The 27,272-nt window shown below is 44.4% G+C and overlaps 1 protein-coding gene across 2 annotated transcripts in view; it reads right to left on the reverse strand.

Annotated features, from left to right (window-relative positions):
* Window positions 1-27,272, reverse strand: part of LOC110175843 (insulin-like growth factor-binding protein 2-B) — a 52,726-nt gene that overhangs the window by 12,093 nt on the left and 13,361 nt on the right. The window contains exons 2-3 of one of the 2 annotated variants that reach the window (XM_020942061.2): window positions 24,401-24,534; window positions 15,274-15,414 (exon numbers count right to left, since the gene is read on the reverse strand). In XM_020942061.2, the coding sequence (XP_020797720.1) occupies window positions 15,274-15,414; window positions 24,401-24,534 (275 nt within the window). Of the gene's footprint in view, window positions 1-15,273; window positions 15,415-24,385; window positions 24,535-27,272 lie in introns of both variants that reach the window. The other variant, XM_020942060.2, reaches the window with a different exon arrangement.

The following is a 27,272-nucleotide window of genomic DNA, read 5'->3' on the forward strand; positions in this document are numbered from 1 at the left end:
AAGAAGAGGAGGAAGAAGAGGAGAAAAGAGGAGGAGAAGAGGAGGAAAGAGGAGGAAGAAGAGGAGGAAGAGGAGGACGAAGAAGAGGAGGAGGAGGAGGAAGAGTAGGAAGAGGAGGAGGAAGAGGAGGAGGAAGAGGAGGAAGAAGAGGAGGAAGAAGAGGAGAAGAAGCTGCTGCCTCACCGACGATGAAAACGTGTGGAGATGGAGAGAGAGAAGGACGGAGAGAAGGAGCAAGAGGGAGGGAGAAAGTGGGGAAGAGAAGGAGAGAAAGGAGAAGGAGAGAGGGATGGGGGCAGGGAGGAAGAGCGATAGAAAGGAGAGGGAGAAGGATGGAGGAGAGAGAGGAGAGGAGAAAGAGAAATGAGAGGGTGAGAGAGAGAAAGGAGAAGGATGATGGAGAGAGGGAGATGGGGAGAGGAGAGGGAGAGAAAGGAGAGAGAGAAGGATGGTGGAAAGAGAGGAGAAAGAAAAGGGGGAGAGAGAAAGGAGAGGGAGAGAAAGGGAGCAGAAGGGAGAGAGAGGAGAGTAGGAGGGAGAGAGGGAACAAGAAAGAGAAGACAAAGGAGAGAGATGAGGGAGAGAGGAAGATGGGGGAAGAGAGGGAGAGAAAGAAGAGGGAGAAGAATGGGGGAGAGAGGAAAGTGGGGAGGAAGGAGAGAGGGGGAGCAGGAGGGAGGGAGAAAGTGGGGAAGAGAAGGGGAGAAAGGAGAAGGAGAGAGAGGGATGGGGGCCGGGAGGAAGAGAGAGATCTTCCCTTCTGCTTCCCTCCTCTCTCCTCCCTGCTGTCCCTTCTCTCTTTTCCTGTCTCCTCCCTTCTGTGTCCTCCCTCCTGTCTCCTCACTCCTGTCTCCTTCCCTCTGTCTGTCCTCCTGTTCTCTGTCTCCTCTCCTGTCTCTCTTCCTCCCTTCTGTGTCCTCCCTCCTGTCTCCTCCTGTCTCTCTCCTTCTCTCTCCTCCCTCCTGTCTCCTCCCTCCTGTCTCCTCCCTCCTGTCTCCTCCCTCCTGTCTCCTCCCTCCTGTCTCCTCCCTCCTGTCTCCTCCCTCCTGTCTCTCCCTCCTGTCTCCTCCCTCCTGTCTCCTCACTCCTGTCTCCTTCCTCCTGTCTCCTCCCTCCTGTCTCCTCCCTCCTGTCTCCTCCCTCTGTCTCCTCCCTCCTGTCTCTCCCTCTCCTGTCTCCTCTCTCCTGTCTCCTCCCTCCTGTCTCCTCCTCTCCTGTCTCCTCTCTCCTGTCTCCTCCCTCCTGTTCTCCTCCCTCCTGTCTCCTCCCTCCTGTCTCCTCCCTCCTGTCTCCTCCCTCCTGTCTCCTCTCTCCTGTCTCTCTCTCCTCCTCCCTCCTCCTGTCCCTCCTCCCTCCTGTCTCTCTCTCCTGTCTCCCTCCCTCCTGTCTCCTCCCTCCTGTCTCCTCTCTCCTGTCTCCTCCCTCCTGTCTCCTCTCTCCTGTCTCTCCTCCTGTCTCCTCCCTCTGTCCTCCTCTGTCTCCTCTCTCCTGTCTCCTCTCCTGTCTCCTCCTGTCTCCTCCCTCCTGTCTCCTCCCTCCTGTCTCCTCCCTCCTGTCTCCTCCCTCCTGTCTCCTCCTCCTTGTCTCCTCCTCCTGTCTCCTCTCCTGCCTCCCTCCTGTCTCCTCTCCTCCTGTCTCCTCTCTCCTGTCTCCTGTCTCCTCCCTCCTGTCTCCTCCCTCCTGTCTCCTCTCTCCTGTCTCCTCCCTCCTGTCTCCTCCCTCCTGTCTCCTCCCTCCTGTCTCCTCCCTCCTGTCTCCTCTCTCCTGTCTCCTCCCTCCTGTCTCCTCCTCTCCTGTCTCCTCCCTCCTGTCTCCTCCTCCTGTCTCCTCCCTCCTGTCTCCTCCCTCCTGTCTCCTCCTCCTGTCTCCTCCCTCCTGTCTCCTCTCTCCTGTCTCCTCCCTCCTGTCTCCTCCCTCCTGTCTCCTCCCTCCTGTCTCCTCCCTCCTGTCTCCTCCTCCTGTCTCTCCCTCCTGTCTCTCTCTCTGTCTCCTCTCTCTCTCTCCTGTCTCCTCTCTCCTGTCTCCTCCTCCTGTCTCCTGTCTCCTGTCTCTCTCCTCCCTCCTGTCTCTCCTCCTGTCTCCTCCCTGCTGTGGTGTCCTCCTCTCTCTCTCGTTCTGTGTGTGTGAGTGCAGGAGCAGACAGTCTGATGTTAAACTGCTCCCTCGGGTGTAAAAGTGTCCAGTTTGTGACGGAGGCGGGTGTTGGATGAGCAGGACGTGGCTGCAGGTGCGAGCGGACAAGGACAGACGACGGAAAACACCTGTCGGACCTGAGACGGGGCCAGACTCACTGTGACTGATGAGCCCGGCGTGAGGGGCTCCCAGGGGCTCCCAGGGGCCCGGGACGAAAGCACAACATTATTCTGGGCTGAACGGGGCTGATCGGAAATTTGTGTCGAGATATCAGTGCAGTCACTATTTCATTTTGGTCCATAAACTTGTGTGAGAAGATGTTTTATTGGACAATGTTGAATCTATGTGTCATTCGTTCATTTGTTTTTCAAAATAAAACCAAAAATAAGAAAATGAAAAAAAACAACTATGTTCGTCATTGTTTCCAAAACTAAAATGAAAAAAATAAATAAAAGAAAATAAATGTTTTCAGTTTTTAATTTTGTGTTTAGATGAAAAAAAAAAGTTTCCGTGACTTAAACTCCGATGCTGGACTTCTTGCGCCACATACGGATTAAACCGGTACAGAACCAGGACTAAAACAGGTCTAAGTCAGGACTGAACCAGGACTAAACCACAACTAAACTAGAACTAAAAGCAGGGCTAAACTAAGACTAAAACAGGACTAAACTAGGAGTAAACCAAGACTAAAACCAAGGCTAAACTAAGATTAAACCAGGAGTAAACCAGGACTAAACCAGGACTGAACCAGGACTAAACCAGGACTGAACCAGGACTAAAACAGGACTAAAACCAGGGCTAAACTAAGACTAAAGCAGGACTAAAACAGGACTAAAACAGGACCGAACCAGGACTAACTACTGACACTCCGTCCTGTTTCAGTTCTGGTTTAGTCCTGCTTTAGTCCTGTTTTTGTCGTAGTCCTAGTCCTAGTAGATGTGATGGAGGCTGTCGGGACCAGAGTGATCTCTGTACAATAGTACTGCAACAGTCTATGAACTGTGACTATGCAACTATAAAAAAGATAATCAGGCATATTTTAAAGAAATATTATTTGGACTAGACAAACTCTAAAAAGGATCTTTTATAACATTTATAACAAGTGGCATTTTAAAAGTCAATTTTGATGTCTACCTCCACCACCAGGCTCTCTTTTGCAGACAGTGAGGTGCAAACAGTATCCACGCTTACGTCACAAACCAGAAAGACGTTTGGAAAGATACAGTGACAACTTCTGGTGTAGTTCCTGACACTGGACTCTCCGTCCGACTGTGATCAAACCCACTGAAGTAAATGTGATCAGTGGTAAAATGAAGACTGTAGACGTATGTGCTGTTTGGAATCATCTGGATTTTGGCGCCTCATCTCTTCTAATCACATGTACCAGTGCACTCAGAGTTGTGTGTCAGTGGGGAAATGATGATGGTTGGGATTGTTGATTAACCGAACAGAATGGAACACTACAATGACATGGAGATGAAGAAAAGATAAAGTTGTAATTGCATCTTTCCAAACATCTTCCTGGTTTGTGACGTAAGTGTGAACAGGGTATCCCCAGGTTTGACTACCCCACATTTAAGACTTTTTTAAGACTGTTTTAAGACCACTTAAATGAAAATTAAGACCAACATCGCACCCATTATGTGGACGAAAACACCAGATCCAGTTCTAATAATGACCAAACAACTACTGGTACTTTATCTAGAATCTAAGAGCCACTATGGATTAAACCTAGCCTGATTCAGCCGGTTTTACTTCGTTTCACTTTGAACAAACGTCTGACCTTGCAGCCTTAGATTTCGTTCGCTCGATGGTAGGCGGATACTTTTTTTTCATTTAACCAATCGCTGCTATTTGGTTGTGATGTAATGTGTGTGTAATGTGTATAATGTAATGCGTCGCTAAAGGCCAATTTACAGTCCAGCGTCAAATCGTCTGCATCGACGCGTACCCCCTACGCAGAGCCTCTGAGTCGACCGACGTGCACCTCCGAAATGTTCTAACTACACGTCAAAACGACAGAGACGATAAGAGCTGTGATTGGTCCTCTGTCCCACCGCACTACAAACATTTCCTGTCAGCTTTCCTTTTTTTGAGTATATATTGAGAAATAATGTGTTTACTGCAGCTTTGCACATATGTGTTTATGTTTTACAGAAACGAAACTTAAAAACCGCATGGCTAACTTACATAAACTAAGCGCTCATAAAACAGCTCGCTCCTGGTACACGGTTCAGCTTCTGTCGGACTTAAAAAGAACACGACTTAGTGGAATATGAGTGTCTTTCTGTGACAGAGTCACATTGTACTACTGGTGAGTCTGTTCTGGACTTTTATCACGTTAGAGATGGTTCATGTTAAACTTTTCAGATTATACATCTGCGGGTCATACACACAGACTGTATATATGAATGGACAGATATCATCGCCCCCTAGCGTTTTGGCAGTGAATTACTTCGCGGTGCACAGACCTCGATGCAGATCCATCAATCAAAAACGGCGGCGATGATGGCAGTGCGCGTTGAGTCGACGCAGAACTATACTTCACCCTTAAAGGGGCTAACTGGTATATTAAGTTTTTTCCCAAATCCTGTAGGAAGAAGGACAATAACGTCTTTCCCCTTGATAAAATTCACCAAACATTCTCTTTGTTCTGGCTTTAAATCCTCTCAGGAATCGTTGACAACACAGAATGTCTGGCTCTTCGCTGATTGGCTGGTGCCCGGATTTCTCGGGTTTTTGCGAATCGTCTAGTGTATTTGATTCCTGATCTAGTCGTTGGAGAGAAATGAAATTGAGCGGAGGCACTAGGTGGCACCAGCTTAACTAGATTAAACCATCCAACGTCTTCCTCCACTCCATTGTTTACTCTTTGCCACCATTGCCAGAAACCAGAAAAAGTACTGTTTGCGCATATTCCAAATTAGACGTTAATTTTGACGTTTTTTTTTTTTTTTTTTTTTTCCATTTAACATTGCACTGCAGCCCGGATGAGTACACAAAAAATAATGAAATCCAAGACCTTTGTGAAAAAAATAAGACTTGGACAACAGAATTTAAGACTTTTTTAAGGCCTTAATTTAGGAACATGAAATTTAAGCCCTTTTTAAGAGTTTAAAGACCCCACAGCTACCCTGGTGAATAGAGTCTATTCTAAGCCAAGAAATGAATAGATTTGAGACAGACTGGGCCTCATGTGGAAGCTCAGAACCTCCAGAATTCCTCCCTGACCTGCAGAGGCTGCACTAGCACTGACTGAGGATTGGCTGCAGGTGCTGGGGCTTAGCTCTTTCACAAAAGCACATACGTAAAACAGGACATAAATTACGTCCCAGCGTACATTTGAAACCTTGCGTGCCTGATACTTTTTTGGTCTGTATCCAAGGACAAATACACATCAGTTACTTCCAAACATCTCCTGCTGGATTCTGACCCAAAACCACATCACATCATCATCCTAACGCAGCCTAGAATCACCATGACGAGAGAGCACACTTTTAGCGTTGAAGTCAATCCCCGAATGAGTTTAGACAAAGAGACAAGAGGACAGGATCCGGAAACATTTGAAACATTCGAGTCCAGACTGAAACACGCTCGGGCCGGTCCAGATGATGAGAGGTGTGTCAGGGATTAGTATAAATGACCTTCTGTTTTTTAGCTTTAGTCTACTACAGGCCACAGTGGGAATTATCATGGAAAAAAAATAAAGCCATTAAGTGAAGTGCTCTGCTAATACAGGCATGCAGCTGTAACGGCGGAAAGACTTTGAATGAGTCCGGTGATGATTTATGGACTTCTAAACTGTGCAGGAGATCTCTGGACTTTTACCTATGATGTCACAATACTGGGAAAACTAATTCATTCCTGAGGCTCATGAGCAGGACTACAGGAATATGTTTTTGATATTACAACTCAAGAAAAGTCTATTTGGCATTATGTGTTCCCTAAAGGACCCGTGTCAACTTTTTGTTGAAAATCAAACTCCTAATGTCCCAGTCACACCTTGATGATTTAACCAGCGTGTGCCGACGTACCAGAATATCTACCTGAACTATCAATGTTTCTTTTCAGTTATGGTTGTATACATAGTGTATTCATAATGAGTTGGATGTGTACATAATGTATTAGTAACTTCTATAGAACGTTTTGATAACTTATATAAGGGTCCGGTCAAGTGGTAACGGAGGGAAACAGGGGCAGATTTTTGACATTCAAATGTCTCTTATTCAGAAACTAGAGGGAACTATTGAAATAAGTAAAGTATCAGAATGTAGGAAAGAGTTACACTCCAACAGGGTCAAGTTAAACCTGTGATATTCTTTCAAGTTGTGACAAAAAATTTTATAACTCATGTCAGTAACGGAGGGAATGAAATATGCAGCACTTTTGGGCAATAAATCCAAACAGTGATAACTCTTGGTTCTCACTTCCATATCCTTAACAAACTGGTTTGAATATTTGCTTCATATAGTTTTCTACCATATGGTACAAGATTAGGTTGAAAAACCTCTTACTTTTTGACTCATGAGATTTTTTATTAAGAAAGGTCATGGTAACGGAGGGAAAATTGTGCAAACAAGCAGATTGTGCATGATTTTACATCATTTGTCAACTTTTTTCTTCTGAATACTTGAATATTACTGCAAAATGAAAGGAAACTATTTCTATAAAATATGTCAGTCCTTCCAAGCTAATTTTTATCATTTTAAATACATTTTTTTTGAAAACTCATGTACCTTCATCAACAGTTCAAAGATCGAATTGTCACGTAGAAACAGGAGACCCAAAACACAGGACGGCTTCAAAGTATTTAATGACCAATCCAAAACTTGAACTAAACTGCCATGACACGAGACAAGGAGAAACTCTGACAGAGACAATGGACCAACAAATGGCAGCGGAGAACACAGGGTATAAATGCACACAGACACAGGTGAAACACATTAAGGCGGGGCAAACAAAAACTCTAAACTACAAGCAGACACGACAAATGTCAAAATAAAACACTAAAGGCACACTACACGACAGGAAAAAGATATCAAAATAATCAAAAACAACAACTACAGATCATGAACCATGACACGAATAACACAAAATATGATGAAATACATCCATTTATTTACATGATTTGCAGGTCTGTGAAATTTGGGAAATAATTTTTGTTCCATGTTTCATACATGGTCTGTTTAAAACATATGGAACTTTAGAACCAAAAATGGTACAGAAAAAAGGTCAACAGTTTCATAAACTAGAGTACATATGTATCTGTTCAATACATTTTTAGATCAGATGCATTAACTTGATTTTTTGGTCTTGCTGTTTACTTCTGCTTGACCGGGCACATATAACTTATACTAGGGTATATAGACCATATTTCCATTTGTGAAAACCTGGACACCTTACCGGGGGTGGGAGGTGGGGCCTCGACATTGAGCTACACTCGTCCCTCGCTTATATCGCAGTTCGGATTTTTTTATTATTATGTATTTAGTGCAATTTTGCATGTTGTTGTTTTTTTTTTTTACAACGTATTGAACACGTATTTCATATTACAGGTGGGTAGTAATTACACACGGGTGGGTCAGGACTAAACCAGGTCTAAACCAGGACTAATCTTGGACTTAAGAGAGAGAACGCCGAGCAGTTTGTCCGCAAAGCGCGATCGGGCAATTGCCGTGTTTACCTTCGTGAGGTGCGGAGCTGAGCTGGTCCTTTCTCCTGCGTCACCTCCGAGCCCCGTCCTCACAGTGAGTCCTGTTTCAGTTCTGGTTTAGTCCTGTTTTAGTCCTAGTTCAGTTCTGGTTTAGTCCTCCTCTTCCGTCCTGGAATCAGTCCTAGGTTTGTCCTGGGTTAGTCCTGGTTTAGTCTTGGTTCAATCCGTGGTGGAGGCAGCACAAAAGTTTGATATACTCTTGGGTTAACGGGCAGGTGCGGTGCTGTACTGTGGGTCTCAAAAATGGACCAGTGCTCTGCGCTCCATTACGGAATAAATTAATATTCAGTTTGTTACATAAGAAGAAGGAAAATAACAATAGGACGACAGCAGCAGTAAATTTCAAGAAGGATGTAACTGTCCTGTTTGAGAAAAGTGTATAAAGTTTGTGCTGAGGGGTTTTACAGACTTAAAACAGATAGAATCATTGTAAAATATAAAGTTGATTACTTTGCAGATTTCACCTATCACGGGTTATTTATAGAACCTAACCCCCGCAATAAACGAGGGATCACTGCACTCTCACCTCGCAACCTGTGCACATGGCCTCCCACTTGTCTTGACCGGGATGGAAAATGGAGAATTTCTTGCACAAGTCATCGTTAAAAGTGTATTTGCTTTTCGGCATGTTGCAGACTGACCGTTTGTGTCTGCTCACTCCTTCTGATGCACAGAGATCTACGAGAGATGCTCAGTTTAATGGCCCAATGAATGGTATTGAAAACCCAGACATTTCCATCACTTAAAAAAAAAAAAAAAACCCAGATGCCCTGGACAGGATGCAAAAAACGGACGTTTGGTCACCCTAACTTATGCTAACTAATGCTTAGTGTGTTCCCATGTCCACAACTTATGCCCAAGGACAGTCTAACTTATGCATAGTGCACAACAACGTATCTCCGACTATCACTTGTCATCGCCTATAAAAACTCTGCCGCTCGACGATTCATAACTGCAACATTAGCAACATTAATCAGCATCATACCGAAGACAACTCCGCAGAACGCTGCCAAGAATAAAACTGGAGGACAGCTCGTATGTGTTCTGGTCTCAGCCTTGCAGGATGCTCCATCTCTGGGATGATATGTGTAGCAGGTGGTACCATGGGGTCTGCTCACCATGAACTCTGGAGGAGCTTTGATGATTTCCCCATTTTCATAACCCAATGTCCTTATGCGCTGCCAATACTCCATTATACAGTAGCCATAATTTAGAAACATGTCAGTGAGTTCTGTGGTCGTCGGAACAGGTCAAATATGTCTACATACGCCAATATGAAATGGAGGTAAGTTCAATATAAGCAGTGTTGGAGAGTAACAGATTACATGTACCAGAGTTACGTAATCAGAGTACAAATTATGAGTAACTGTATTCAGTTACAGTTACTGTTTCAGTGAGTGGTAATTGGATTACAGTTACTTTGTTGAAATAAATGGATTACACGGCGGTATTTTCCTGTTTTCACATTTTGGACTATATCTCTTTTTTCTTTTTCTTTTATTTATTTATTTTTTTCGGTAATTCCACTCATTGCCGGAAACTAAACCAGGTTCTAAAAAGGTCCAGGTCTAAACCAGGTCTAAAACTAGGTCTAAAATCTAGGGTCTAAACTAGGTCTAAAAAGGTCTAGGTCTAAAACCAGGTCTAAACCAGGACTAAAACCAGGTCTAAACCATGTCTCAAACAGGATTTAACAAGACTAAATTTCTTCTATTAATACTGTTTTTAATTTAGTTAAATAAAGTTTGGGCTTTTTATTTTCTTTTATGAGACAAAACTTCTTATGTGAAGATTTCCTCGTGTTTGCTTCTCTACAGCAAATCAAGTAATCCACAGTATTCAGATTACGTTACTCACTTTAAGTAATTTAATGGATTACGTTACAAACTACATTTTGGTGTATGTAATCTGTAATCTGTAGGGGAATACATTTTAAAAGTCACCTTCCCAACACTGAATATAAGTTACACACAGGTTCAGAGCACATTACTCATAAGTTATGTGTACGTTAGACATTATCTCAATGTATTTGGACTCATGAGTACTTTACAATTAACGTGTGTGAATGTTAACGTGTCACATAATTTACCTACAACTTATGCTCCACGTATGCTGGACATAAAAGCATACAATGACATACACTGAGACATTTTCAACATGCTCAAAATTTTTTGATGACCTTGCCTTATGTGGACATATGCCAGCGTGTTTCAGCGAGCTCATAACTTATACAAAACTTACCTATAACTTATCTGATGTACGCCAGTGTATTTGTGGCTCAGGCTCTTACAGCTGTTTTGTCCCTGTTTGCTAAAGTATCTAGTGTCACCATGGTAACTAATGAAAATACCACCAGTAAAGATACATGTAGAACAGCCCCGCCGTGATTTCACTGCAAAATAGCGTTCATTTGGAGAAAATAATCAAAATTGGCCCTACATATCAGCTCAAAAATATCAACTTAAATACATCGTTAGAGGTTATCGACCGTTGATTTCAATCGGTATGGGCCTAAGCTCTGAATAAAGTCAAATCTGTGGGTTTTTACTTGTGCACACTTCTGGTCCAGTGTGTAGAGTGGTGTACGGCTGCCACGTCCATAACTCTGCTTTATAAAAATACCACAGATGTCCATAACTACTGAACAGAGCCAATAATCTACTCTATTAAAACAGTTCACGTGGATGTGAAATGCAGCAGACGGACAGACTTTATATAAGGCCAGGAGTGCACACCTCAGCTTCAATGTTTTTTAAGAGACAACGTGATTGATTATTCTTTCACTCCCCACACACTGAGGATCCTCATGTGCCACACAGCTGCCCTGGGGCACACAACACACTGATAAAAATGTGGCTGCCATTCTGACCACCACAATAAAACCTATACAGACATACAGTCACTACAGGAGATATTAAACACCTACAGGGTATTACATGATTAGATCAACATGCTACCTTCTGTTGTTTTGACAATATGACACTCACTCTCGCTCTCTGGACTGACCCCAAGGTGTACTATGTAGTTCTGTTTATTTCACTTTTGTCTCACATGCGCCGCACATCATTCACCACAAACATCATTTCTGTGACAACACACTTCAAGCAAACAAACCCCTGAGAATTTGAACAAGCTTGATTTCCCCATACACTGTGGGCTTTCACACTGACTCATCTGCAGACAGACCAAGACAACCTGCAGACAGACCCAGACTCACCTGCGCAGACAGACCCAGACTCACCTGCGCAGACACACCCAGACTCACCTGCGCAGACAGACCCAGACTCACCTGCAGACAGACCCAGACTCACCTGCAGACAGACCCAGAACCTGCGCAGACAGACCCAGACTCACCTGCAGACACACCCAGACACCTGCGCAGACAGACACCCAGACTCACCTGCGCAGACAGACCCAGACTCACCTGCGCAGACAGACCCAGACTCACCTGCAGACAGACCCAGACTCACCTGCGCAGACAGACCCAGACTCACCTGCAGACAGACCCAGATTCACCTGCGCAGACAGACCCAGACTCACCTGTGCAGACAGACCCAGACTCACCTGCAGACAGACCCAGATTCACCTGCGCAGACAGACCCAGACTCACCTGTGCAGACACACCCAGACTCACCTGCGCAGACAGACCCAGACTCACCTGCGCAGACAGACCAGACTCACCTGCAGACAGACCCAGACTCACCTGCAGACAGACCCAGACTCACCTGCAGACAGACCCAGACTCACCTGCGCAGACAGACTCAGACTCACCTGCGCAGACAGACCCAGACTCACCTGCAGACAGACCCAGACTCACCTGCGCAGACAGACGTGTCTCACTGAAGTTGATCTAAATTGCCATATGAACATGTCAAACTGCACCTCTGCAGCGCCCATTCATATAAGCGAGTTTCAGCTGACGTCATTGTTATTAAAAGCTTCGCGTTGCATGCTGGGAAATATTTTGGGCGGAGGCAAGAAACAGGATAGCGTCAAACACAGTGCGTAACCTCGCGTATTTATCCCAGATAATGGTAAATTCCTGCTGCATTATCAGATGCACAAATAGAAGCACGGAAGAATAAAAATGTCTTTTTCGTATTCCGAGTGAAAAGAACCACTAACGGTGAATTAAATGACTTTCAAACATTCACAGAGCAAACGTAGAAGATCCTAACAAACCGTGGACTCCAACAAGTTCAACAACACATCGAGACTCTTGGAGGTTTTCATCTTTTCTGCTGTGAATGGCCCAGGAGTTTCCACCAAGTCATTGTGGATATCACCCAAGTGAATATTTGTCCAGGTAGTTGGTGATTCTGACCAGAAATTTGGTTTGGTCCACCTTTTGTCGGGGTTGAAAAGGGTGATTTGTCGTCCGTCGATGCTTATGACCAATTTCTGGTCAAATGGTCTTGGCTCCTCTGCCGTTAGAGTGGATAAATAACCAGGATCAATACCCTTTACGTGTTTTCTCGCTCCGTCCGTCATGTTGAATTAGTGTTTATTGCCGCCGACCAAAATAATTCCCAGCATGCAACGCGCGCTTTTGTCAACACTGAAACTCGCCTATAAATAGGCCGAAATTCTCAGAGCTTTAAATGTGAATCAGAATGTGTGTGTCAAGTTCACATAGACTCAAGCACTGCTCTCTGAATACTCATTTACGATGACCGAATGTCCCTTCAGAGTGCGATCACAACACAATCAGCATCCACTAATTAAACTACTTCACATTCCACATCGATTACTCAAACATGCAACAACCTTCTAGCATGGTAGAAAGCTCCAGAAGGTCCATTTGTCTTAATACCCCCTTTTTAAGGAGGGTGAAGTGTCTTGCTCGAGGATACAATAGAAAGCTTCAGGACAAATGGAAACAGAAATGCACTGACAAATCCAACCAACCATAAATTAAAATAAAACAATGTATGAATCTAAGCTGAAATAAGTCATAATTCTTGACGTGTCTTAAAGGTGGAAAAGCTCTGTACAAAAATGTGACCAAGTTTTATTGCAAATTCTAACTCTTGTAACTGGGCCCATGTGATCTGTATCAGTAAATATTCCGAAGTGCAATTTGTGAAGCATCTGGTTTTGTCACTGGGGACTTACAAACCAAACGTCTGAGAATAAATTAGAGACACAGTACGAATATATAATGGTCGTATTTATTTATTTTTCTAATGGGAATCGCAATTTATGGATGTTTGAAAAATGACCAAATTCAAAAGTGTCGTACAGTTTGACAGGAAGCAGAGCTGTGCACATTTAATGGATTTTTGAGCACGTCCATATTTGGTGTCGACTTCGGCTCTTTATAAATGTGTTCAATTTTGTACAAAAAGGGGAAAATATTATTAGGAGTTCAGATCATGTGGGGACAGATCCATTAACTCTGGTTTGTCTCTGGTTTGAATCCGGTGTTATTGGGCAAGACTCTCCACCCACTGAGATGAAACTCATACAGTCTTGATATTAAATGATGTTAGTGAATGATGTAATGGTTGAGCCAATGACGTTCATTTTGTCTTCTTATATACTTTAACTTCTTGGTTTCTTTTTAAAGACAATGCAGTAAAGTGTATTTACCTTGTTGACATGTTTTGGCTGCTGCTGCAAGCATCTTCAGAACTGTCCCCTGTCACCAAAAATCTGTGTATCATTCGTTCATTCGTTTTTCTATATAAAACCAAAAATAAGAAAATGAAAAAAAAAACAACTGTTTTCTTCATTAACCAAAATGAAACTAGAAAAGCAGTCAGAGAGCGCAGACCTCCGCCAAGGACTACCCCCATTTTTTATATAAATTGCGATAAAATCAGTCTTCTGGATCAGATCCAGATCAGCCTTTGGAATATGAAAGAGGATCCCATTGTCCATCCCTGAGTCAAATTTCATGGGGTTTGGTCAATAATTAACCGAGATATTGAGAAACAAACTTTTTGGCCCCATTTACCACAATGTTAACTAAAATTTCAAAGTGATCAGAACAGGCAAACGCCGGCAAAAACATAACCTCCTTGGCGGAGATAAAAAACAGATAATGATTCATTTTTTCAGTTTTCGATTTTGTGTTTAAATGAAGAATGGATAAAAACAGATTCCCGTTTACGTGACTACCGTGATTGAACCAGGACTGATCCAGGTCCGGGACCGGAGCGGGACTGGAGTGGGATCAGAGTGGGACTAAAGCGGACTCCGAGCCTCAGCTTTGAGCTCCGGCCCTGCAGTGGGCTCTGAGCCTCCGGTTTGGTCCTGGTCTGGTCCCGGCCTGGCATCGGTTTCAGTCTCAGTCTGGTCCCGGTCTCAGTCCCGGTCTCAGTCTCGGTCTGGTCCCGGTCTCAGTCCCGGTCTCAGTCTCGGTCTGGTCCCGGTCTCAGTCCCGGTCTCAGTCTCGGTCTGGTCCCGGTCTCAGTCCCGGTCTCAGTCTCGGTCTGGTCCCGGTCTCAGTCCTGGTCTGCTTCTGGTCTGGTCCCGGACCTGGATCAGTCCTGGTTCAGTCCATATGCGGCGCAAAAGTCCGGCATCACAGTCATGGAAGTCACGTAAACGGGAAACGGCCATTATCCGTTTTTTTCCATTCTTCATTTAAACACAAAATCGAAAACTGAAAAAACAAATCATTATCCATATTTTTTCATTTTGGTTTTGGAGACAAATAATGAAGAAAACTGTTTTTTTTTTTTTTTTTCATTTTCTTATTTTTGGTTTTATATTGAAAAACGAATGAACGAATGATACATGGATTTTTGATATTTAAGGCTATGAAGATTATAAAATGGGTAAAATAGTACTCCTCTACTCATTTCAGTATATTTTAAACTGCAAGTGATTTTATTTATTTTTTTAATATATTGTTATCTTGCCTCTTATTGTTATTTTATATTTTTGTTGGATAATAATGATTGAGAAAACAAAACTGAAGTGTAGGTCCTGAATTAATGTAATGTAATATCACACGATGTCTCACCTGTTTAATGTTTAATTCATTTTATTATTTATTTATGTTATTGCATAGTGAAAATTACCTCACAGGGCTTCAGAAAATTGTTGATTTAACCAACAGAAAGTTAGAAAATCAAACAGTGAAGCAGACACTGGTCAATAACAGACAGGCAGATGAATCAGTATTTACAGAAAACAAACACATGGGGAACTGTACAGAGAGTGTGTGTGTGGAGCGATGTCTCACCTGTTTGATGATGTACAGAGAGTGTGTGTGTGGAGCGATGTCTCACCTGTTTGATGATGTACAGAGAGTGTGTGTGTGGAGCGATGTCTCACCTGTTTGATGATGTACAGAGAGTGTGTGTGTGGAGCGATGTCTCACCTGTTTGATGATGTACAGAGAGTGTGTGTGTGTGGAGCGATGTCTCACCTGTTTGATGATGTACAGAGAGTGTGTGTGTGGAGCGATGTCTCACCTGTTTGATGTTGTAGAGGCCAAAACGGTCGCAGTTTGGGAACTTGAGCTCAGAAAGATTCTCCAGAGGTCCCCTGTGGTCCTCCGTCGTGATTTTAGCCACTGCCTCCATCACTCTGTCCAGCTCCATCTGACACGCGCTCTACACAGGACAAGACTGTGTTAGTAAGTTATTTTCCATTCAAGAGGAGTTATTTGACTTTTATGGGCTATTAACTGCTAACATATAACTATATTTAAGAGGTGTCCACACAGCAAAGTTTTTTGGCTGAAATGGTGAAGTTTTTGTTCGTTCTGACCTTTCGTCCACACGGAACCAGCGTTTTGGGTGGGTGAAAACTGTGTCTTTTGAAAACCGGTTCAATAATGGAGAAATCTGAGAACGTCGGCGTTGCGTTTTTGTGTGGATAAGCAAACTGCAGCTTTTAGAAAAACCATGACGTCATGACACCGTCATCGCCACATGTCCAGAAGAGAACCCCGCGCAACAACCGGTAACATCCATAACAACAACAGTTGAGTTGAGTTTGTGCTGCAGACACTTCTAAGTTTATTTGCACTGTTGCATCAAAACCTCTTAATCTATACACAGTTTATTTGTCATTATTATCATAATATTATATATAATTATGTGCATGTGCTCTTTGTAGTATTGTGTCCAGTGGCTCTGGTTGTATCCTGTTAACAGCACCACATACAGGTGTGGCAGATGTATTACATCGTTTCCACTCTGTGCTCCATTGTCGTGTGGACATGAATATTTATTGGCCCGACAAGTGGTGGGTGAGAATTTTTTTCAACCCACATGAAAAAAGCTTGGAGGAGCAGCTGAGGTGGCTCAGGCATCATGCCTCCTCCAAAACACCTCCCTCGGGAGTTCTCCCTCGGGAGTTCTCCCTCGGGAGTTCTCCCTCGGGAGTTCTCCCTCGGGAGTTCTCCCTCGGGAGTCCCGGATAAGCTCAAGAAAATGGATGAATGGATGGATGGAACCCAAAAGTTTAGCACAATTTACACAAGAAACACAACATCATATCAGCCAAATGAAAGTGTTTTCTTATATTTTAGTGAAATAATCTCTGTGCATGTTAGAGGGTTTTGGCCCAGTTTACATCATGGTTGCTAGGTAACAGTTATGGAATAAAAAAAAAAAAAAAAAAAAAAAAAAGTTGAAAACAAAAATAGAGGAATGCTGAGTTCTAAAACAGAACATGTCACCAACACAGAGAACCCCACCCAAATCCAGGAACCACTGACGGACAAGGAAGGAATTTATCAGATTTTTTAACGAGAAGTCTTAATGTGAGTCAGATCTGCTTTAAGGCGTTTTAAGGCGTTGTTGCGATAAGCTCCTGTACTTAGTGTGACCTTGTGTTAGATTTCTGTTTGTTGCACAAGTTCCCGTCCTGGTTTGAGGCCCACAGGAGAAAGTGTGCGCTCTGCTCTGTGCACCACACACACGTCCAACAGCTCCTCCTGCCCTCTGTGTCCACTGCACTACAACAAAGACCAGACACTGCTGGGAATCACACCCTCGCCCCGCTGTTAATGAGCAAAGCACTGTGGAGGCCCCTCTGAGTAGAGAACAGAGCAACGTGTTAATGTGTATATGTATCGTCCTGTCATCCTGCTTTTCAAGACACCACCTGATTTTTACTGTTTTAAAATGTGAAAAACAGTTAGTGGTCCAAAGTTCTTCCTCACTCACCTTCTGCATTCAAACCATCATAATTATTCATCATGATGAGTTCATAAGCACTTTTCACAACTTTCAGAGACCAGAGCGGAGTTGTGTCATCACTGTAACGCACCACTAGCATGATAACACACACTTCCTGGTTCAAGGATAAAAACGTTTTAGGTAGTGAGGATTCAGTTCAGAGATGTTACGTGTTTCCTCATCACAAACAGACCTGGAGTTGTGTCTTGTCTCATTCACACATGTTTAACACACAAACCAGCATGTTTAGGTAATGTTCCACTCTGTTCCACCTTGTGATGTCATGTGGTGATACAGGAAGTGCTACACTGTGTTTTTAAACACCACACACTAGAATCATCTGGATCATTTCAGTCCGGGAACTGTCAAACTCTACTGAACTAAAGGTAAAAAGGAGCTCAAAACGATCTCTTCAAGACATTCGTTTAGAGCTTTGGAGATGTAGACTGAGTCATAATGAAGTGTGACACACAGCAGCGTGTATTCACATTATGTTTTATTTTGGTATGTATTGGGGAAGTCTAATTTTAATAATAAACTTAACTAAGCTGTAATTACATCCTCACGCCAGTAGGGGACACGTGATTCTGTGAGACGGAATAGTGAGGTCCTCCAATACGGCAGAAGAAACGCAAAGAGAAACGTCACAGTTGCCCATCTCCTTCTTTGCCTGTGTTTTACACGTCAGTAACAGGTTACAGGTTAATTTTTACAGGTTAAAAAACACATTTTAATAAATAAATTATTGCATTTATACAGCGCCTTTCAAGACACACAAAGTGCTTTACGGATCATTCTTCATGCAGTTTACACTCGTGGTAGTAGGAAACTGTTGCAGCCACAAAGGCAGACTGATGGAAGTGAGGCTGCCAGTCTGCACCATCGGCCCCTCACTCACTCACTCACACACACAACACTTTCACTTCTGTGGGATCTGATTTTCCCAGTGGTCTCCCATCCAAGTCCTGCCCAGGCCCGGCCCTGCTGATCTTCTGAGGTCTGACGGGACTTTGACAAACCGACATGACCTCATTATACGGGTCATAAACTATAACAACCACAGCTAACTGTGCGAGTTTAAATCAGCTGGTAAATACTGTGTTTTTGTCAAGTTTGAGCCATGTAAAAACACGTGAAAAAACAGGTCAAGACGAGGCCACGGGCGCCATTTTGAGTTTAATGCGCATTTATTTTAAGCTCCTGCTTTTCTAACTGAGAATGTTTGAAAGTGCTCTGACATTGTTTATAAGTGTACACGTGTAAAGGTTCAGTTCAGAGGTTCATGAGTGAAAGTTCAAAAGGTCTCGAGCTAAAGCTTAAAGCCACTCAGCAGTACGTGGTTACTTACTCCCATGTAATTCATGAGCCGTTAAGGTGGGGGTTATGTATTTAAAAAGGTTGTGAAAAGCACGTGTAAAACTGATGAAAATGTGTTTTGGAGTAAATCGTCATGGGGAACATGTAAACAACGGAGATATCGAATGAAATGTTTACTGTTCTTGATTTTGATACATGATATTTTATTGCATGAATGTGAATACACACATCAAGAATTTCAGACTTCCGGTCATTGCACAGTGCATAGTGGGGAGGATTTTCTGAAAAAATTAGCATCAAACCACCATGTTTGTTTTCCCAGTGGGATGTGTCTATTGACAAAGTGGATCTTTGTGGAGCGTCATCAAAGCAGGATCCCGTTTGTAAAGTGAGACGTACAGAAGACAAACAGACTGAGCTGCACTTTCTTGTTCTTGTGGTTTTACAGCAACATCACGTCTTGGTCTCTTTACAGTGGAAGGTGTTTCTTGGCGAACAGTTGGTGCCTTTTGCTTTGGCGCTGACTTTTTACATTTGTAACCGAGGTTGAGTGAGGGATCAGGATTTTGCTTTGATGTCGCTCCACATACAAAATGTTCGCTGCAAACTCAGGATGATTTAGTCAGTCAAATGTTTCCTTTTTGGTTCTTCCTGTGGATCAGTCACACACATCTGACTCCAGATTTGCAGTTTGCTGTCACACACATCTGATTCCCTTTTGCATTTATGAAGTTTGCAAACAAATTTCTCGAGCTGTTTTCCGCTGTTAGGATCCAACAACCACACAATTACGATGTCCAAATCCCAAAACTAAAATATGACAATATCAGAACAAGAAACAAAAGTCTGCACTGCGCGATGACCGGAAGTCCGAGATTCTTGATGCGTGTATTGTAAACCAAGAAAATGTTGTTAAATCTGAACATTGAAATGAAAATACATGATTGTATAAATAAATGTGGCAGAAACGAGGAAAAGAGAAACTTTATGGTCACTTGTCTCGTGTCGTGTTTTTCAGGAAATATTGAATCTGCCGAACAGGCCCAGAACCTGAGTCTGATAAAAAAGGATTAGTCAAACATACGTGAATGAAACAAAACACAAGTCCAGGTATGTTTTCAACGAGGAAGCAACATTAGAACATGGCTCAAAGTGCACAAGAATCCATTTTGAGTAAAGCAGGGCCTTTAAACCGACTGCACACAGACTGACAACCCAAATGAGCCTCTTCTGTCGCCTCTTGATTGGATAAACGTCTTGAGAACCAAAACACCAAATTATAACATAAACAATATTTCTGTAATTAAGAATAAATCAGCATTAGGATTGTTATCGTTAAGAACAATATTTGCTCCGAGCGCGTCTGTCTCGTATCTGGGGACGCAGTTAGCTCACGTTTGTGGAATTTCCTTCAGGATTCTTGTTGTGCGGCGTTAATGAGCGAGGCCTTGGCGGTCGTCCTCGCGGATTGTTGTTGTGTTTTTGTCCTGGTTTAGCTCCGTTCGCGTCCTCAGAGTGCGTTTGCGAGCGCGCAGCTGCAGAGGAGAGGGACCGGCCGGGTGGGTGGTCACCGGAGGTCACATATTTAAGATCATCTGTCAAACACGATTATGAACGCAACTGTGAGCTGACACTAAGAAGATCCACCGAGAATGTGCAAAGATATTAGGCTTAACTGCTTTTCTCCCTCTTATTTTAACGTAGAACTGAACGCCGAAACTCTGTCCACAGCCGATTTTCAAACATTGGAGTGAGGGGGCAGGGGTCTGGAGGACTAAATGTATAATTTTTTAGATTGTAAATGACTTCACAAGTTATATTTGCTCACTGATTCTCCCATATTTTAGCTACTGCTCAGAAGTTTGGGGCAACACTTCTCCAAGTAACATAAAATCTTTGTTCCTGCTGCAAAAAAGAGAAATACGAATCTTTAGAGTGACTAAACGTCCGTTTTTCCCCGGACATGTCAATTTTTTGCAGCGTTGTTTTTTTTTTCATAAAGTGATGCAAATGTCCGGGTTTTCATGACCGTTCATTAGGGGCATTAAACTGAGCGTCTCTCGTAGATCTCTGTGACTCAGAAGGAGCGAGACACAAACAGTCGGTCAGTCTGCAACATGCCGAAATGCGCATTTAACAGTGACTTGTACAAGAAATTCTCCGTTTTCCATCCCGGTCCATAATGGAGTCCTACAGCGTCCTGCACGGGTCCATTTTTGGAGACCCGCAGTACAGGACGGCACCCGCACAGTACAACAACGCACCCGCCCATTAACCCGAGATTATATCAAACTTTTGCGGTGCCTATGCCACGGACCAAACCAAGACTAAACCAGGACTAACCTAGGACTGATTCCAAGACTGAAGAGAAGGACTAATCCACGACTGAACCACAGCAGAAAGGACCGGCTCAGCTCCGCACCTCACAAAGGTAAGTGCGGCAATTGCCCGATCGCAGTTTGCAGACAAACTGCTCTGTGTTCTCTCACTTAAGTCCAAGATTAGTCCTGGTTTAGACCTGACCCACCCGTGTGTAATTACTACCCGCCCATAATATGCAATATGCATTTATTAAAAAAAAAAAAGCATGCAAAATTGCACACAAAAAAATGCGAGAAATGGCGAGACCGTGATATAGCGAGGGACGACTGTAGCTGAATGTCGAGGCCTCATCTCCCACCCCCGGTAAGGTGTCTGGGTTTTCACAAACAGAAATATGGTCACCCTATGAATCTTTGATAGCGAGGCTTGTTTTATTAATTGTGGGTTTGAGTGAGTAGATTTTGCATGTTTTTATTTGCTGTTTTTATCAGTTTTTTTTTTTTTTTGCTGTGGCATTTTATTTCATTTGTTTTAAGCCTGTATCATCACCGACCTATAATCCCAATCCATGTGACTTTTTTTGACCAATGAGTACAGGCGGCTAGAGATGGAAATAAAAGGGAGAATAGGACACTGACAAGGGGAGAGTGGGCCCGGAGCTGCCGAGGAGCCACCACCATAAGTCGGATCACAAGTCGGATCGGAGCACCACGACGCCGGAGCAAGAAACTCTGTCTTGCCTGTGAGTGTTTTACGTTTATTAGTGATGCTCTGGCTCGATAGTCTTTGGTTGTAGGTGATAGTTTTGTGTTGCTCGGTGCTCGGTGCTGTGCCGAGGGGACAGAGCGGAGAGACGAGAGACGATCATCAGTGACCAAAGAAGAACACCACGACACTGAGTCCACACAACGACGGAGTGAAGAGCTGCGCCGTTGTGTGGACTCAGATCTGCTCTGTCCTCAGGTCTGTCCTCTATCCTCTTCACTGTCCTCTGTCCTCTGTCCTCTGCTCTGTCTTCTATCCTCAGCTCTGTCCTCTGTCCTCGATTCTGTCCCTCAGCTCTGTCCACTGTCCTTTATTCTCTGCTCTGTCCTCTGCTGTGTCCTCAGGTCTATCTCTGCTCTGTCCTCTATCCTCTGCTCCTGTCCTCTGCTCTGTCCTCTATCTCTGCTGCTCTGTCCTCTGCTTGTCCTCTATCTTCTGCTCTGTCCTCTATCCTCTGTCCTTTGTCCTCTGCTCTGTCCTCCATCCTCGATTCTGTCTCTGCTCTATCCTCACCTCTGTCCTCTGCTCTGTCCTCCTCCTCGATTCTGTCCTGCTCTATCCTCACCTCTGTCCACTGTCCTTTATTCTCTGCTCTGTCCTCTACCTCTGCTCTGTCCTCTTCTGCTCTGTCCTCTGTCTTCTGCTCTGTCCTCTGCTCTGTCTTCTGCTCTGTCCTCTGCTCTGTCTCTGCTCTGTCTTCTGCTCTGTCTTCTGCTCTGTCCTCTGCTCTGTCCTCTGCTCTGTCCTCTGTCCTGAATTGCGCACCGGACTGTGGGACGTCTCAGCTCCTCATGGCGGGTTAGGAAGCTCCCGAGGAAGCACGCAGGCTCCTTTTCCTAACTCCTTCCTAACTCCTAACAGGATTCAGACTGTTACGACAGACAGGAGCTCCACAGATCTGACCCGTAACTCGGCCTGTCCTGTTGGTGTCACCTGTTCATCTCAGTATAGAACAGTTTAAAGCCATACTGTGGGACTTTTTTAGTGCATCTTTAACAGAGTGAAGCCAGTGGAAAGGGCAGGTTACATTTGTACATTTGACGACGTCCAGAACTTTTGCTTTGTGAGTTTTCAGATTAAAATGTAAAACATGACACGACTATTGCAGCACTTTTAAATTATTCTCACCAAAAGAACTGTGAAGATGCTGAAGTTGTGTGTCGTATATGGACTGAACCAGGACTTAACCAGGACTAAGCCAGGACTAAACCAGTACTAAACCAAAACTGAATCAGGACTTAACCAGGACTAAACTAGAGCTGAACCAGAACTGAACCAGGTCTAAACCAGGACTAAACCAAAACTGAACCAGGTCTAAACCAGAACTAAACCAGGTCTAAATCAGGACTAAACCAAAATTAAACCAGATCCGAACCTGGACTGAACCAGGACTAAACCAGATCTAAATGAGAAGTGAACCAGGACTGAACCGGGACTGAACCAGGACTAAACCAGGACTGAACCAGGATTAAACCAGGTCTAAACCAGTTCTAACCAGTTACATCAGATGCCCTTCCTGTTGAAAATAGTTCCTTTCACAGTCAGAGAGATTTCGATGCAGACTTTGTCCTTTTCGTGGTTTGAACCTCTGCTCTTGTGGTTTGAACGTGGGACGACATTCCTCACTTAAGGGTCACTTATCCTATGGAGCAAATGGATTGGGAGGATTAGCACACCTCAGGGGCTTTCACCGAGCAGTCAAACCAGGACATGAACTTCTGCTCCACTCAGGCTCCTGCTCCGTCCACCTCCTCCACCTCCTCCACCTCCTCCTCCACCTCCTCCACCTCCTCCACGCTGCGTTTAGATGAACGTGGACCTGAAGATCATATCTCAGTGTTTTTGAAAAGACTTGCTCTGTGTCGTCTCCAGCCAGAACCAAACGATTCAGGTTTAGGATTTGATAACTTCAGTGACGCACGTGAAGCGAAGGAGCTCCTTACTCACAGTCCTCTATCCTCTGTCCTCTGTCCTCTGCTCTGTCCTCTGTCCTCTGTCCTCTGCTCTGTCCTCTGTCCTCTGTCCTCTGCTCTGTCCTCTGTCCTCTGCTCTGTCCTCTGCTCTGTCCTCTGCCTCTGTCCTCTGTCCTCTGTTCTCTGCCCTGTCCTCTGCTCTGTCCTCTGTTCTCTGCTCTGTCCTCTGCTCTGTCCTCTATCCTTCGCTCTGTCCTCTGCTCTATCCTCTGTCCTCTGCCCTGTCCTCTGCTCTGTCCTCTGTCTCTGCTCTGTCCTCTGCTCTGTCCTCTGTTCTCTGCTCTGTCCTCTGCCTCTGTCCTCTGCTCTGTCCTCTGCTCTGTCCTCTGTTCTGCTCTGTCCTCTGCTCTGTCCTCTATCCTTCGCTCTGTCCTCTGCTCTATCCTCTGTCCTCTGCCTCTGTCCTCTGCTCTGTCCTCTGTCTGCTCTGTCCTCTGCTCTGTCCTCTGTTCTCTGCTCTGTCCTCTATCCACCGTTCTGTCCTCTGCTCTGTCCTCTATCCTTCGCTCTGTCCTCTGCTCTGTCCTCTGCTCTATCCTCTGTCCTCTGCCCTGTCCTCTGCTCTGTCCTCTGTCTCTGCCTCTGTCCTCTGTCCTCTGTCCTCTGCTCTGTCTGCTCTGTCTCTGTCCTCTGTCTCTGTCCTCTGCCCTGTCCTCTGCTCGTCCTCTGTCCTCTGCTCTGTCGTCTGTCCTCTGCTCTGTCCTCTGCTCTGTCCTCTCCTCTACTCTGTCCTCTGTCCTCTGCTCTGTCCTCTGCTCTGTCCTCTCCTCTATCCTCTGTCCTCTGTTTTCTGCTCTGTCCTCTAAAACTCTTGATGAGACTGGGCGTGTTTTAAACCTTCGAGGAGAAGCACGCTGGACTGTGGGACGTCTCAGCTCTTCACGACCGGTTAGGAAGCTCCCGAGGTTCCTACGCTAAAGGAGCTATGAAAGGAAGCACGCAGGCTCCTTTTTCCTAACTCCTCCCTCAGTGCAAGAATAAACTGTGGAAGTGTCTGTGTGATTCAGTAAAGCTCAGACCGGTTTCTGTCTCACCACAGGGACCCTGGGACACGTCTTCATCCTGGTCCTGGTCTCCTTCAGGTGCTGCTTCAGAGCGGCCTCCTGCCAGGCCCGCGGGTCCAGAGGAGGTCTACGGGGCAGGGGAGGACTCTCTGTGCCCAGCATCTCTGCAAAACACAAACGAGGAAGAACACGAACCAGTCACAAAGGATTCACAACACACTTTACACGTTTATCACTGTTGGGCAAGTGACTTTAAAACTGTAATGTGTTATTTATGACTTGTTACTGTCATTTTAAAGTCATTTGTTACATTACAATATTACTGTGTTTAAAATGTAAAACATGACATGACTATTACAGAACATTTAAGTTACTCTCACCAAAAGAACTGTGAAGATGCTGAACTTTTGCACCGTATGTGGACTAAACCAGGACTGAACCAGAACTAAACCAGAGCTGAACCAGAGCTGAACCAGGACTGAACAGGACTAAACGAGGAACCAGGACTAAACCGAGGACTAAACTGAGGACTAAACCAGGACTAAACCAGGACTGAACCAGCACTAAACCGAGGACTGAACCAGGACTGAACCAGAACTAAACCAGAGCTGAACCAGGACTGAAACAGGACTGAACCAGGACTAAACTGAGGACTAAACCAGGACTAAACCGAGGACTAAACCAGGACTAAACCGAGACTAAACCAGGACTAAACCAGGACTGAACCAGCACTAAACTGAGGACTAAACCAGGACTAAACCAGGACTGAACCAGGACGGAACCGAGGACTGAAGCAGGCTTAAACCAGGACTAAACCAAAACTAAACCAGAACTGTACCAGAATTAAACCAGTTCTAAACCAGGATTAAACCAGAGCTGAACCAGGACTGAACCAGGACTAATCTTGGACTAGAACTTGGAATGAGACAGAACATGAGTCCGTGGAACAGAGTGTCTGCAAAGCGCGATTGCGTCAGCTGCAGCTCGCCCTGTGGAGCGTGGAGTTCTGCGTCGGCCCTTTCACCCGCGGTCACCTGACGGTCTACGCGGGTGCGTTTCCGGTGTTTCACCGCTGCTGATATCACGGCGAAATTTGTATGAAGAAAAACGAAAAACCCACCACTTCGATCCAGATTAAAAAGCATTGTAATGAGCGTTACTGACATTTGTACCGAGTAAAAAAATGTCCCCTATAATGCCGAACATTACTGCGTTACAACAAAAAGCAACGCAGTATAGTAATTCGTTACTTTAATAACACGTTACTCCCAACACTGCTTTTTATATCAGTGGAGTAACTGACTCCACAGATCTGACCTGGCCTCGTGGCATCATCTGCTCATCTCCATGTAAATAAACAAGCTTAACGTAAAGGAACAAAGCAACAACATCTCCAGAACGACAAGCAAGACGGTGGAGTGTGTATGTTCTCTCTGTGTCCGAGTGGGTTTCTCCAGGCACCAGAACATGCACAATAATAATCGTCCAGCTGGGATAGTCCTGACCAAGACACATTCAAGATCTGGAAATGGTCTTACTGCTCCTGACAGGTTTAACCCAGAGACACTGAAGCACGGGTCAAATGCTGAAGACACGTTTCCTTCTGGGCATCATAAAGTCGACCTTAAAGACGGACCGCGAACACACATATCAGCATGTGACCTTTTATTGTTCTTAAAATAACATGTTTTAGAAGTTTCTCTTTCATTTTTGACCCTCTGAACCCACCATCCATCTGCTTGCTTTCTGTCCTAAGTCACTCCCCCTTCAGAGCACTATCACAACACAATCAGCGTGCATCTTGCAAATGAAACTACACACATCGTATCAGGTTTGTCAAGTTGTAGCTTAAAGTTTTGTATCATGTTTTTGTATATTTATGGAGAATTGTCGTGTGGAAACCAGAGTCCTGCACCGGGTCGTGTAAATATTTGCTGAAACGGGTTTAATGTTCTGGAATGTTAAGGGAAGGTATTAGTGAGTACACACGGGCGGGTCAGGTGAATAAAATGAACGATGAACGGGATAAAAATACTTGAAGCGCATCCAGGACGTTGTTGCCCTGGAAACAAGTGACATTTCTCGTCTTTTCTCGGAACGATGGACCAGACTGACTTTTGTGTTTTTATTACAGAAAACCATCAAAGGAGGTGATCAGCTCAACGACTGCACTCCTGGTTTAGTCCTGGTTCAGTCCTGGTTTAGACCTGGTTCAGTTCTGGTGTAGTCCAGGCAATCGGTTCAGCGGTTGAGTTGTGTATATATTTATGGTAAAGGCACTGGTTTAGTCCTGGTTCAGTCCTGCTTTAGAGTTGGTCCAGTTCTGGTTTAGTCCAGGTTTAGTCCTGGTTTAGACCTAGTCCAGTCCTGGTTTAGTCCTAGTCCAGTCCTGGTATAATCCTGGTGATCGGTTCTGTGGTTGCGACGTGAATATATTTATAATACGCTAATGACATGGCATAGGTTCAGTCCTGGTCAGTGTTGGGAGTAACGCGTTATAAAAGTAACGAACTACAGTAATGCATTACTTTTTGCTGTAACACAGTAATGTTCGGCATTACAGGGGAAAAAATAGTAATATTTTACTCGGTACAAATGTGAGTAACACGCGTTACAGTGTTTTTTTTTAACCTGGATTGAAGTGGTGTTTTTTTCTTCATACAAATTCGCTAAAATCACCTCAATATCAGCAGCGGTGAAACACCGGAGGTGCGCCTGAGTAGACCGTCAGGTAACCGCGGGTGAAAGGACTGACAAAGAACTCCACGCTGTTTAGACCTGGTTTAGACCTGGTTTAGACCTGGGTCGGTTCTGGTTTAGACCTGGTTTACACTCGTCCCTCCCTCTATCGCAGTTCACTTTTCGCTGTCTCGCAGATTTTTTTGATTTTTTTATTTTTTGT

This window comes from Boleophthalmus pectinirostris, unplaced genomic scaffold (assembly GCF_026225935.1).
Source record: "Boleophthalmus pectinirostris isolate CB_2022bp ecotype Guang Dong unplaced genomic scaffold, ASM2622593v1 HiC_scaffold_1, whole genome shotgun sequence".
Classification (NCBI taxonomy): Eukaryota; Metazoa; Chordata; class Actinopteri; order Gobiiformes; family Gobiidae; genus Boleophthalmus; species Boleophthalmus pectinirostris.